The sequence below is a fragment of the Drosophila suzukii genome, chromosome X, assembly GCF_043229965.1.
Source record: "Drosophila suzukii chromosome X, CBGP_Dsuzu_IsoJpt1.0, whole genome shotgun sequence".
Lineage (NCBI taxonomy): Eukaryota > Metazoa > Arthropoda > Insecta > Diptera > Drosophilidae > Drosophila > Drosophila suzukii.
In genome coordinates, this window is record NC_092084.1 from 29,676,640 (window position 1) to 29,690,022 (window position 13,383).

Sequence of the window (13,383 nt, forward strand, 5' to 3'; positions counted from 1 at the left end):
CAACGGCCCCAACTATAGAATTCTCAATTTTCCTATCAAATAGTTACTCTTACGTAAAATGTAAAAGTAAGGGTTACTAAAAAAAAAGTTATGTATCTACCAAAAATGAGTATAATGGACACAACCAATGGATTGTAGTTTAAAAGCTTTTTAAATAGTTACCCAGCCCATAAAATATAATTAATTAAATTTTTTAGGGCAAATAAATATCCATAAAATTATTAATTATTAATTACTCTCATAAATACGTCTCGTAGCATGGTAATTTTTAAGCAGAATAAAAAAAATGTAATTTTTAATTTGGCCTTTCTAAAAGTGACTTCCAGCTGGTGAGGAAGTATGTTGAAGACTTTAGAGAATATATGCAATAAGTATAGTCTTAACTTTTCAGAGTTTGGCTTGGGACTCTAGGTGTACGAGGCGCTAGACCCAGTTCTGAATTATAAACAACACATTGAACTAAATTATTAAATTTTTTGTTGCATACTTTTGAGTGGAAAATATTACGTTAAAAAAGCTATTTTTGATAGTTAATTAACTATTTACTATTGCAATAACAACATGAACTACAACGTGAACGTAACTATGTTAATATTAGCTTAACTGTTAAATGGTAAGCAAAGCAAAAATAAATACATATAAAACCTTTTTAAATAGTAAAAAACATTTTTTTATAGTTACTAAACTATCTGCATTGGTCAATTTTACCAACCAAATTATTTTGTGTGTACTATGTCAAACAAAAACAAAACCTTCAACATGCTAAGCTACTGATATCAAATTTTGTGACGAAAATTTGTTATGGGGAGAATGGGGTAAGGAAAGTGAGAAAAGTTTAGTTGAACATAGCAGCTATAAATAAAGAGTCACCACATTGAAGTGGTATTATTGGAAGGCCTGATATTTTGGCCTAACCTTTTTTTCTATATTATTTTAAAGTCAATTTCAAGGCCTTCGATAAATGTTGTAAAATGTAAAAATACTTTTTAAACCATCCTTGCCCCAGTATTGGGCTAAAAGTAGTTATAAATTTACTTTCGCTGTAAATGGTAAAGAAAAAAAATTTGTTTTAATTTGATTAGAGTTTTTGGACACCAATCTTTTCATCTCAAATGGAATAGATTTTTTCGTTTTTTTTTAAACCTTTCTTCATGATATAAATTTCCGGCTATAGCTTTCTGACGCGGTGGACAATATTTATGTTGTTTCAATTTTGTTCTTTATTGATCTACAGAATATTATTATACCCTGAAAATTCGGATGCGTCAAGTTTTATTTTGGGCGTCCCCGACCGCGCTTTGAACCGTTACATTTAGTATTAATTTCATCTTGGGTTCATCGAGCTCTCGTCAACAGGTGCAATAACCACTGGCAGCATCACTGGCTTCATGGTGCCAACTATGTATAGAACTTCAACCAAATCCGTACTATCAAATATAACTTTCAACTATCCTTGCTCTACAGGGAGTGTTTTAAGTTCTTGCAAAATATCACCAAGAATGAATAACACAAAAAAAAAGAGAAATCGTTACTCAGCTAAAGGGACCAAGGGGAGATTCTAATGCGCCAGCTACGATAGGTATTGATCAGAACAATACAATGCAGCTAAATTTTTTATTCTAGCATTAAAACTGTAGGAGCCACAGTTTTGGGCGGCTTGTGGCTCTAAAGTGGGCGTGGCACACTGACGAAACAAACATACGCATAGAATCTACATGCCTAATCCCAGCATTGCAGCTTATATAGTCTCCGAGATCACAGCGTTCATACGGACAGACGGGTATGGCTAGATCGGCTCGGCTAGTGATCCTGATCGTGTCTCGAAGAGTAAGAGGGTATACTAGACTCGTCGGAATGTACTCTATAAAGTATCAAGCAAAAACACATCTTAACAAAGTAAGAGGTCGATGCGATCGCACCATCAACATTCAAAAGTAAATTTGTAAATTTGTTGATGGAAAATGCTTGTACATTCGACTAAATAAATACACTTTCTAAAATTTTTTATTCTGTCCGCTTCAGCAAAATATTTAAGCTTCTAGCATCAAAGACCTTTTCTATTTCAGCGTGCGTTTATACGAACGGACAGACAAACGGTCATGGCTAGATCGTTTAGACAAGTGATCCCGATCAAGAATAACAATATATCATATCAAATTTGTTGACGGAAAATGCTTGTACATTCGACTAAATAAATACACTTCCTAAAATTTTTTATTCTGTCCGCTTCAGCAAAATATTTAAGCTTCTAGCATCAAAGACCTTTTCTATTTCAGCGTGCGTTTATACGAACGGACAGACAAACGGTCATGGCTAGATCGTTTAGACAAGTGATCCCGATCAAGAATAACAATATATCATATCAAATTTGTTGACGGAAAATGCTTGTACATTCGACTAAATAAATACACTTCCTAAAATTTTTTATTCTGTCCGCTTCAGCAAAATATTTAAGCTTCTAGCATCAAAGACCTTTTCTATTTCAGCGTGCGTTTATACGAACGGACAGACAAACGGTCATGGCTAGATCGATTAGACAAGTGATCCCGATCAAGAATAACAATATATCAAATCAAATTTGTTGACGGAAAATACTTGTACATTCGACTAAATAAATACACTTTCTAAAATTTTGTATTCTGTCCGCTTCAGCAAAATATTTAAGCTTCTAGCATCAAAGACCTTTTCTATTTCAGCGTGCGTTTATACGAACGGACAGACAAACAGTCATGGCTATATCGATTAGACAAGTGATCCCGGTCAAGAATATATATACTTATGGAGTCGGAAAAGTCTCCTTCACTGCAATTCAATCTTCTGACTGAAATCAGCTTAGGGTATAAGAAGTCTTAGTTTAAAACCGATTTCATGCTTAACATTTTAGGGAAGTTCGTACTGCAAAGGGTTGAATTGAGCACTCTTTGGATTTCAATAACGATCAACTCTAAAAATTCTAAACATACAAGAATAATTTAATTTCCATATTTCTTATTTATCTTTCTAGATCACCAATGGGACTATTGTGTAATGTCAATAATTCACATGAAATTTAAATGTACTCTATGTATATTGATTGAAGAATTATTCGTCCTTAAACCATGCCTGCAACTTATTTTAAATCAAAATATGACTATATTTAAAAAAAACACATACTTGATTGTAGACTAAAAGGTTCTGGAATCTTGCTGAAATCGAATATTTTCTGTTTCGAAAATTCGTACTTGAAAGCTGCAGTTTGTTCCCGAGATCGGGATTTTCGATGCTTGGTGAAGTTTTGGGGGATAAATGCCCCCACTCGGACTAAAAAGTATAAGTAATATAAATTGTATTCCCAATATTTGATACTACTTAACCAAATTTTTTTTATATCCTCTCACAACCAAGTTCTGAACCCGACACTGGTTCAATTTATACCCAATGATAGGTTCTTCACAAATTTGTACTGAAAAACAGTAAACCCTAAAATTGACAACACAAATACTCAAAACATTCAGAGTTTCCTCTGTTTTAGCCGTTTTAATTTTGTGGTTCTTAAGATTCTTTGATGAATGCAATGTTGGTGTACATTAAATCCTTTCGACCCCGCGGATGTGCCTTGAATTTTATAATTTTCAACATATGATTTCCGTACACTTATCTAATAAGAGAACTCGGCGACTAACAGTTCATTAGTATGCGAGCGCGTCTGGTAATCGAGAAGTTGTTTAGTTGGCTGGGACGACTGTTTGGGCAGGTTGGTCGAATGGCTGTCGTGCATATGGATGGTCAGCATAATGGGATGGCCAATATGCATAATTTGAAATCGGTCCCTGTCACCGCTACATCCACACATTCAAAAAACTATTGTTTCGCCCACGGGCTAATTGAAATGCGCACGCATGCGCGGACTTCTCTGCCTCCCAAAACCGGCTTTTGTTTCGTTTTCGAATACACTCGATTCCGCTCGACTGAGTCGAGTTGAATCATCCGACAACCAGTTCAAACGAAAGTGAATTGAGTTTGGGATTGAGTTTGAGATTGTTTACTGAGCGAACAAATAATGGAGCCTATAATCCATAGTTTTAGGGCGTCCGCACAACAGTGCTTAGAAACCAGGGTTGGTCATTCTAGACTTGGTACAGAACTCGAGAAATAATATATATGTCAGGTCTAAAACTCAAGTACTTGCTCAGAACAGGTTAAATTATTTATTTTTTAGTTTTAAAGAACCTGTAACACACTTTTCCCCAACTACAATATACCCTTGTACTCCTTAAGTAACGGGTATAAAAATACTTAAACAAAGAACCATTGATCATGAATTAAGAACAGAAGAATCGAACTCGCGGCATTTCAGGGAACCAGGATAAACGTTTGGCCAGGTTGCCTCCTGTTACGCTTAAGGGCACACTAGGTTCATAAGAGAAACAGGCGAAATAACTAAAGGTCAGTTTCTTTGTGGGCGCTACCCAGGTATTGCAGATCTCTAAAGCAAAACGGACAAGCCGAGGTACAGGTATTGGTTTTGAGCCAGGGAGCACATTAAGTTACTAATTTCATTACACAATTCAAAACTAAATCCTCCATTTTACTCTTATTACACAATGTGCATTGAGCAAATAATAGGATATCAATCAGAATTCCAGCTCATTGCATTGTCTTCTTACATACATTTTTATTCTGATACAGGAAGTTATAAGTTGGGTAATATTCAAGGGCTATATGTAATGGGAATTCGGTAACACCAACCAATCTGTTGCCTTTTTTGTCACCCTTCTTCAACCAATTTCGTTTCGTGTTTTTTACTTTTTTCCTGAATACTTTGTTCAGCAATGTGAACCACTGAGCAGTCGGCCACGACCGATCGAGTGGTTTTGGCCCGAGAGTTGGTAGAGAGCTGGGTCGAGTTGGCTTCTTGCAATTTCTCAGCCGTGGGGTTTGATCAGTTGGCAGCTTGCATTTGCGCGTGGTGGACGTCTCGCCCGCACCGATCTCTTTATCTCTCTCCCACACTCTCGTAGTATCTCGTTCCGGAATCGGCATATATATAATTAAATCCGTACACGTTGTCAGAATCAAGATGTTGTGGCAGAGTTTGGTGGCCGTGCTGCTAGTTATAGCTGGTGTTAACGGTAAGTTTCTGGTCAAACGACGAACGATCCACCAGAAATATATATAACTTCCGCATTCGCCATATAGGTAAAAACATATGGTTTTTTTTATGCAATTTTTGTTACTGTGGTTCGTGCGAGTGAAAGAAATCAGAGCACCAGAGATTGGATAGCCTCTTCCTGAGTATTTTTTCATTGGACTGAGTGCTAAAAAAATAAGAAACCGACTACTTACTTCGCTTCCTGCTTGAATTAGGTAATACCACCAGCGGTTTTCCCAACTGGTTTTCACCCTGTCGGCTTGCAAGGTCAGCTATCCTGTCGGGGAAACTGGTTGGTGGACCATCCAGTTTGGGGCGACTACACTCTTCCCAGTTGCGTAACACAAAGTCTGCCAACTGACAGCCGACAACTGCCGATCTGACCTCCAACTTGATTAGCGGCAATTTTAAAAACTCTCGCTTGGCTAGTGGCTCATGATAATTAGCAACTTAGCCACAAAGCCTGCCTTCGGCATATATTTACATACTACACAGCAAAAAATCACGCAGAAAGTAATTTTTTTGCACGAAATTCCTTAACTAGGTAGGTGTGGTTGGAGACTAGATAACTAATCCCCTCACTTAGGCCACACTGGGCCCCTTGTGAATTCCTTAACTAAGAACGTTAAGAAAAAATTGGAGCGAAATCAAGTATTCAATAAACTTAAACCAAGAATAAATTATACCTTAATTGAGTAATAAATTTACTGCAACCAGTTTTAAGCCAATTTGTTTCTTTTCTTAAATTAAAAACAATTACGTGGCTTATTCCAATTGTTTTAGTTCATACGATAGCCACATGTTTGCTGAACATTCTATAAATATGAAAGCGATGAGATATCGTGGCTACCAGTTGAAAAGACGTGGTTCTTAGAAAAGCGCGTTTGAAAGTTAAAGTTCTCCTTTGAGAGCTCTGCCGGGCATTCCTTTTGAACGCTGTAGCTTTCGAACGACATTGGATATTGAAAAATCCTTATAGCTACATATTTTATGGAAGGTATATTTACAATTTATAAAAAGGTTTAGATTTTAACCCCCCTTACCACTCGGTTACGCTTGTTCTTACGCGGCGATGACCCAAACAAACAAAAGTATTTTCAGTTTCATAAATACATTAAGTTTTATACTTAATTTAAGCGGAAATCGTATTTGCTTTGGAAATTTAGTTATTTTTATTATTGCCCCTTTCTTACTGTGTACTTCGCAAAATTCATAAAAATGCAAATCGTGTAGAATTTCTGTACAGATTTCATGGTCAACTTTCGCTTTCATTTCAAGCTCACTTTATTGTTATACTTCTCTTCTAAAGGCCCATACTCTTTTCAAGCATCTATGCGACATCACCACCATTTGTAAAGTTTCTTCATTCGATTTCACTTTTGAGTGCTTAGCGGTAGACGAAAAACTTGTTTCCAAAGAGGTGCACATTGCAGTGCATTAAGTAAGAGTAGATGTAAAATGTAAAAAATAAAACGTATAAATAGCGGGAATTGGAAATACCAATCGATTTTAATTTTTACCTGCTGGAAGCATTGAACAGATGCTGTGCTTTATTTATGGAACTTGATTGTGACATTGATTTTACTTTTGTCTTATATTTGTTGGTCATCGCCAAACGCGTTGCATAATTGGTTTTGCTGTGTGATGAAAAATAAGCCAAAAAGTTTAGCTTAAAACAAAAAACCCTGCCCTTTCATCAGCGCGCTATAACATAGGTGGAAAAATATATATAAACGGTGCAACGTTTTTTTCCTCGCTTTGTGAAATCGTTTGAAAAGAAATATTACCCAATGATTTTAATGAAAGTGTATTAAATTAAAACTTTTGTTACAAAAGGTACTTTTATTTATGACTATTTTCTGACATGCATAGGTGAACTAATGAAATATTTGCTTGTCACATTGTTGGCTTTTATCATATAAAAGAACGTACTTACTTTGGGCGCACTTATGACCAAAAAAGTTACTTCACGTTAATAAATTAATTATTTTATGAATTTGTATCTTTCGCATATATAATTAAAATATAAATCCAAAACAAGGTGGTTACTTTGTGTTCTACTACCGAAGTTTAATTTAAAGATCATTGAAGAATTGGCTTTATTGCTATAAAATTTGGCATGTATATGAAAGTTTGTCTTTAATTGTTTGAGTAGTTTCCACAGGGCAGCTGATGTGTGTTTTTCGCTAATTGGTAGCTACCAACACACTATGGAAAATTTGACCACTTTTTGTGGCATTAATTTATAACTTAAAAACGAAGCAACATTTAAATGTTATATTTTTTGAATTAGTTATGTAAAACTTATAGGAATTAAAATAAAAAAAAGATGTGGACCCGCCCTTCTAAAAAATATTTTTTGTACTGTCAATAAAATAAAAAAAAAAATTTCTTAACTTTTTTATTATAAAAGACCAAATTTAATTTTAACAAATATTCCAGTTTTTTGTTTTTCATTTGTTAAGTGAAATTGTAATTTTATATTTTATTATCATTATAATTCTTAACAAAAAAAATGTATTTTGTAAAGTAATTTTAAATTAATTATTATGTATAATAAAGATAATTGCACACTGTTTTTTTGAAGATAACTTCGAAACTGGCATTTACCAGACAAAAATGCGGGAAATATACAGTATTAGGTAGAAAAGTTATAACACAAAATATAAACCTCTCTGATTGGATCGTATTTCAAAAACTGCAGTGCCTTGTTTAGCAGTTGCAACCGCTGCGCTTAGGAAAATGAATATTGATAAACCTAGCATTGCTGAAGTAAAAAGTCCAAGTCTCATTTTCCTAAAAGAAAGTCAATCAGGAGATAAGGAATACTTCACTATCAATCCAGACATATTTATTTATTTTAAGTCATATTTCTTTTGAGAAAAAAACACATTCTACCAATCCCGGTATTTATACCAGTTAATCGTACAGTAAAAGAATATACTAGATTCGTCGGAAAGTGTGTAACATGTGGAAGGAAGCGTTTCTGATACCATAAAGTATATATGTTCTCGGTCAGGATCACAAGCCGAGTCAATTTAGCCATGTCCGTCTGTCCGTATAAACGCTTAAATCTCGGAAATTATAAGTGCTAGAATGCTGGGACTTGGCATGCAGATTCTTGGGCTTCCTGCGCATCGCAAGTTTCAACAGGGTGCGACGCCCACTGTAACGCCCACAAATATAAGCAAAGAATAATTAATATTTTGCAATTCATTCATTCACTATTACACCACCAAGCCGCTAGGGGCGGAGTGTAAATGAAAAAAGCATATTTGCAGCAAATATATCTCCATCCTTCTCGAACTCCCTTTAGCTAAGTAAGGGGACTATTACGCGTTTTCTCTTGCTTTTACAATTTTGTTTATGCCGCTCACTTAATGAAAACGAAATCAACTTAATTTAAAAATACATTTAAACAAAGGGTGGAGTGGACAATATGATGGAAAGGGAGGAAAAATTGGGCACATAAGCCGTTTTAATGCAAATTTGTTCACGAAGGCAAGTGGCTTTGGCCATTGCACACTCGAGAAGTGAACACTGGGGCTTCCAATCGCCCGTCTCTTTCGACAGTTCCTGTAGCCGTCTCTTTCATGCTGAGCTAACCAAATCGGCATTATTTACAATTTAAGTGTCGTAAATGCAGAAAAGCAGCGACTGAAACACGAGCACACAGCACGAAAAAATGGCAAATGTTGCAAAAGGAAGCGACAAAATCATTTAAGCAGCTTAACACGCACACACACAACAGACATAAACACTTACAGACACATGGACAGGCGTGAAAAATGAGGCGCAAAGCAGCCACAGAAATGCGTGAAAAATTACTTGAAAATACCAATGGATAAGCTACAAAAAATAACAACTGAAAACGCTTTACAAATAAGAGGAATAAAAACAGATGCACATGAGAGAGACAGCTATGGAGCGGCGCCGAGTGTAAAATGTGTTAAGTGAATATCTGTACATAAACAACTGAATGGAAGTGTGTCAGCAAAAGGAAAACTTGCTTTAAACTCTGCTTTAAGGATATAAAATTATTCCAGGGACTTAATGTTATTTAATAAATTTATAACAAAAAAATGTATTTTACAGTTAGAAGCAGGCTATTAATTATACGCGTTGCTCGTACAGTAAAAGCAGAAGCAGCGCTCTCGGCCCGCGGGCTTGCACGAATCCCTCTGCCACTGCTTCTGAAGAACTGCCACTGATCAGTTCACACACACAGAACAGAAGAGCGGTCAGCACTAACACTTCGACAAGTTTCGCAGAGCAAATCACTCGTACGAACAGATTTTAACATGTCGTTCTCACTCAGCTTCAGTTGGCCAACACTGCTTTATGCTAATATTTTGGTGTATAGTTTGAAGAGGGGTCAAAAAATGTTTAATTATAAATATAGTAAGCCCTTAATCGCTCTTGTGATGGTGACAAAATATTTTTTCGTGTTTCCATTTTTTGCTAGATTTTGTTCAGATAATTTGACCGACCTACCGTAGTTTAATACCAAGAAGAAGAAATATTTTTTTTAGTCTGCGCTTAATCTTACTTATCATCATTTACCACTTATAGAACGATTTTCGTCCAGCAACTTAAAAAACAAACTCTTTTCACCTAAAAAAAAAACAAACAAAAATTTTAAATAGATTTGACACGCTTTTGAGAAAAGCGAATTTAAAGTTAATTTGCGCAGTATTTCGAGCTCGGAGACTGGTCGACACATTCACCTATAGCTCGAGAGCTACTTCAGATATCGAAACGATTTTTCTTGTACGCATTCCTAAAAGTACAAAGCCTATATAGAAAAATAGTTTTAATAGTTGAACAATCGTATTCTTTGTAGTTTGACCGATGCTTTCAGAATTCATCCGCAACGCATCAGCTTGAATGCTGATCAGCTCCAAAATCCCAATATGCCAACCTTAAAGGAAAGGGAGCCGAATTGAGAACTGGGTTGTTCTGCTGGTACTGCAGGAAGTCAGCCAGCATCCTGGGAATGGTTGGTAAAGGCTCATCCAGCTTTCCCTGCGTAGCGGGATCTCTTTTTTCTTCCTCCCTCATGAAGTTCACATGTAACGATAATAATATTATATATAGTTCCTATGGTACCTCTTTCCTCAGCGCGTCCTCCAGCTTCGCCTTTGCTGGCAAGTTGCTGATGGTGGTGGAGTTCACCGACTTTTCAACGCAGAGCTTGTCGGAGACCGCATAACTGGTGATTCTGCTAAAAAGATACTTACATTGGTACACCTTACGTTTGTCCAGACCATATGCTTTTGGCCAGAACCTACATTCTCTGTGAGGACATTCCGGCAGGAAGTCCAATTAGGAAGCGAAGTCCCACTCCTTCTCCAGTGGATCTCCTCCTGTTGTGTTACTTGTAATTGGAAACGCTTCCTGTGGGTCCCGCAGTTCTGGCCGACCCTTCATAGATTGGATTAGGCGCGCTTTTTCATCTGCACTGAACTTCTATGTCGTTTTTTCCGCGATTCTTGGGGGTTTCATTCCATTTTTACATTTTTGTTTCGACACAGCTTCTGTATAAGCACATTGAAAAATTATGTTTTTATTCTTAGCCCGTCGGCTAACGAGCGTGTATCCAAATTCGCTCAGGTGTTTTTTGGGGCATTTGAGACTTTAAGATAGGAGATTTTTTTTTTATTCTAAAGTATAGTTTTTGTTTATAATTAATATTTACTATTATATAGGTTTCATTTGCTGTTATTGTTATTGTTGTTATTGCTATTGTTTTATGGCCTTGGTGATTTCATTGGCGCAGTCGATTCTGATGGATTTTGGGGACTAACTTTGTGTGTGTACTGACCGCTTAGGACGAGGGTAAACAGGTGCCGTGCTCTTCAGGACAGCCCCTTTCGAAGCCACCAGCTCCTGTCCCTTGCTTTATCCGGCAGGTCCCACTAGGGCTTTGCTCAGTTCGCGCTGACACCCAAGGTTTACGCCAGGGGGCTCCCTGGTAGCCCAGTAGTTCACTTTGCTCTACGCCTAGTGTAAACGAACCTTCCACCCTAGCCCCAACCTATTGCTGGTTGTCCCTGACGTCCCTGCGTTGTTCGATGCCTTCTCCGTCGGGATGTTTCTGCCGGCGACGTTTGCTGCTGACGATGTGTGCTCCCTGCGATATCCTGCGCTCTGCTCTTGGATGTGCTTGCTGCTTGGTTGCACGTAGCGTGGTCTCTGACACTCGGGGTGTCGGTCAGCTGCCGCTCCGGGACTCCGCCGGAAAACCGCTGGGCTCTCCAGGACTACGCCTCTTGAAACCACAGTCGATCGACCCCTCGTCCTTCATGGCTAGTCGCGCCAGGACCTGCTTAATTCCCAATTGATGAAACGCGCTTACGGCGGGACACGCCAAAGAAGTTCCTGACAGCGAGGCAGCAATTTATTGTTCGCAAAAAGGAAAAGTATCACTGATAGAGGCGATCCTTGTGGAAAGGTTCGCTCTCTGAGTATTCGTTGCTGAGGAAGTATATTACGTATCTGAGTATTCTATACCTTATTCTCTGACTTATCAGTATATCTACTATTACATTTCATCGCGCTGGCCTTCAAACCTATTTCAATCAAACTACTTCAAATCAATACAATCAAAGTTTTCCTACTTTTTAGTAATAAAACGAAAATATTTTCTTCTGTAAAATATTAATTTTGCTAAGGTTACCTTTAATCAACCACATACTGATAAAGTAAATCTGTAAAGGGGTACATTGTATTCGTTATAGGTAGATTCTATAAGGTATATATGTTCTTGGTCAGGATCACTATCCGAGTCCATCCAGCCATGGCTAGAGGGTTGAGATTTCAGATTCAGACTCCTTAGCTTCTGATTTAGCGCAAGTTTGCTATCTAAATTTAACACGCCCATTCTAACGCCAACAAGGCTAAAGTTAAAATGTCGCATGTAGATTCTAGTAGTGCCCAAGAAGCCCATGTTTATTTCAGCCAAGTCCCTCGCACACTCTAACGCAACGAGAACTAGACTATAACACTCCATTTGTATTTCAATGTAGATTTAATTTTATTTGTTGTCAATATATTAAATCAAATTGGTTAGATGCGTTACGGATATATGATAGTACAGGTAATCGACTTAGCGGCTTACCCTTCCTTTCCTTGTCATTACTTTTCGGATAAAAAAACATTTAAAATTATTTTGGTAGTTGAGGTCAGCCTAACGACATTTCCTACGAAAATTGTATTTAATTTGCAAATTGTTCGATATTCACCCTTAAACTTTTTCGTAAAAACGTTATATAAATTATGGTCAGAGGAAGAAAAAATCACAATGCGACAATGCCCAGGAAAGCATCAACGGAAAAAATTACAGCAAAATTAAACACGAAAACATATCGCATGATGTGCAAAAAATAAAGATTTTTCCAGCTCTTTAGCAGGTTTTACCCCTTTTTGTTCTCCAATTTTATTTATTTTCTCGCGCACATTTAATTTGCCAGAGCAAGACACAGGCAACGTTGAGACCGACAGAGTGGGAAATGTATCCTTTTGAACGTTACGGTTCTCGGCTTATTTTTAATTATTATTTTCCGCATTGGCAATTTCTTAATTAAGGGCAAAGAACAAAAAACGGTTTCCATGTAATTGGCCTTATGACTTTTAAATAAATGTGCAATAAAATTGTTATTATTATTTTTCGTCTTTTTATTGTCGTCAGGGCCGTAAAAGTTCGAACTGATTGATATTTTTTTTTCGATATAACTCAGTGGAAAAATTCTTAAAATTGAAAGTTATTGTGAGGGATAATGAACAATTTATGTATGAAATCACAAACGAATTATTTATTTATTATTTAAACGTCTTTTAAGACACTAAATAAATATGCATCATAAAAAAGAGACGCAATTAGTTGATTTATAATAGCCGTTTGTATCAGGTAATAGGATGCATTTCCGACCCCATAAAGCATATATACTCCTTCTCAGGATGTAAAGCGGAGTCGAAATTGTCAAAGCCACCAGTCTGTCCGTATAAAGGCAGAGATCTGGAATGTTGGGATTTAGCATGTAGATTCTAGGGATCCTTGCGTACCGCGACCTAATTTTACCCAAGTGGCACGCCTACCCTAACGTACACAAACGCCCTGAAATGCATTTCCTTTCTCAGTGCACATCCACTTAGAATTGCCCCAATAGCTTTATTATTTGAAAAATGTTGACTTGGCTTTAAGTATCTCCCCCATGATAGTTGAATTGGTTCATTTAAGAGTTGTGCTTCAG

At 36.9% G+C, this 13,383-nt stretch overlaps 1 protein-coding gene across 1 annotated transcript in view; it reads left to right on the top strand.

The window, feature by feature from the left end:
- Positions 1 to 4,917: 4,917 nt before the first annotated feature.
- Positions 4,918 to 13,383, top strand: part of Cda4 (chitin deacetylase Cda4) — a 78,085-nt gene continuing 69,619 nt past the window's right edge. Inside the window, exon 1 of the mRNA XM_017071649.4 lies at positions 4,918 to 5,111. Coding sequence (XP_016927138.2) covers positions 5,060 to 5,111 — 52 coding nt within the window. The 5' untranslated portion in view covers positions 4,918 to 5,059. The remainder of the gene's footprint in view (positions 5,112 to 13,383) is intronic.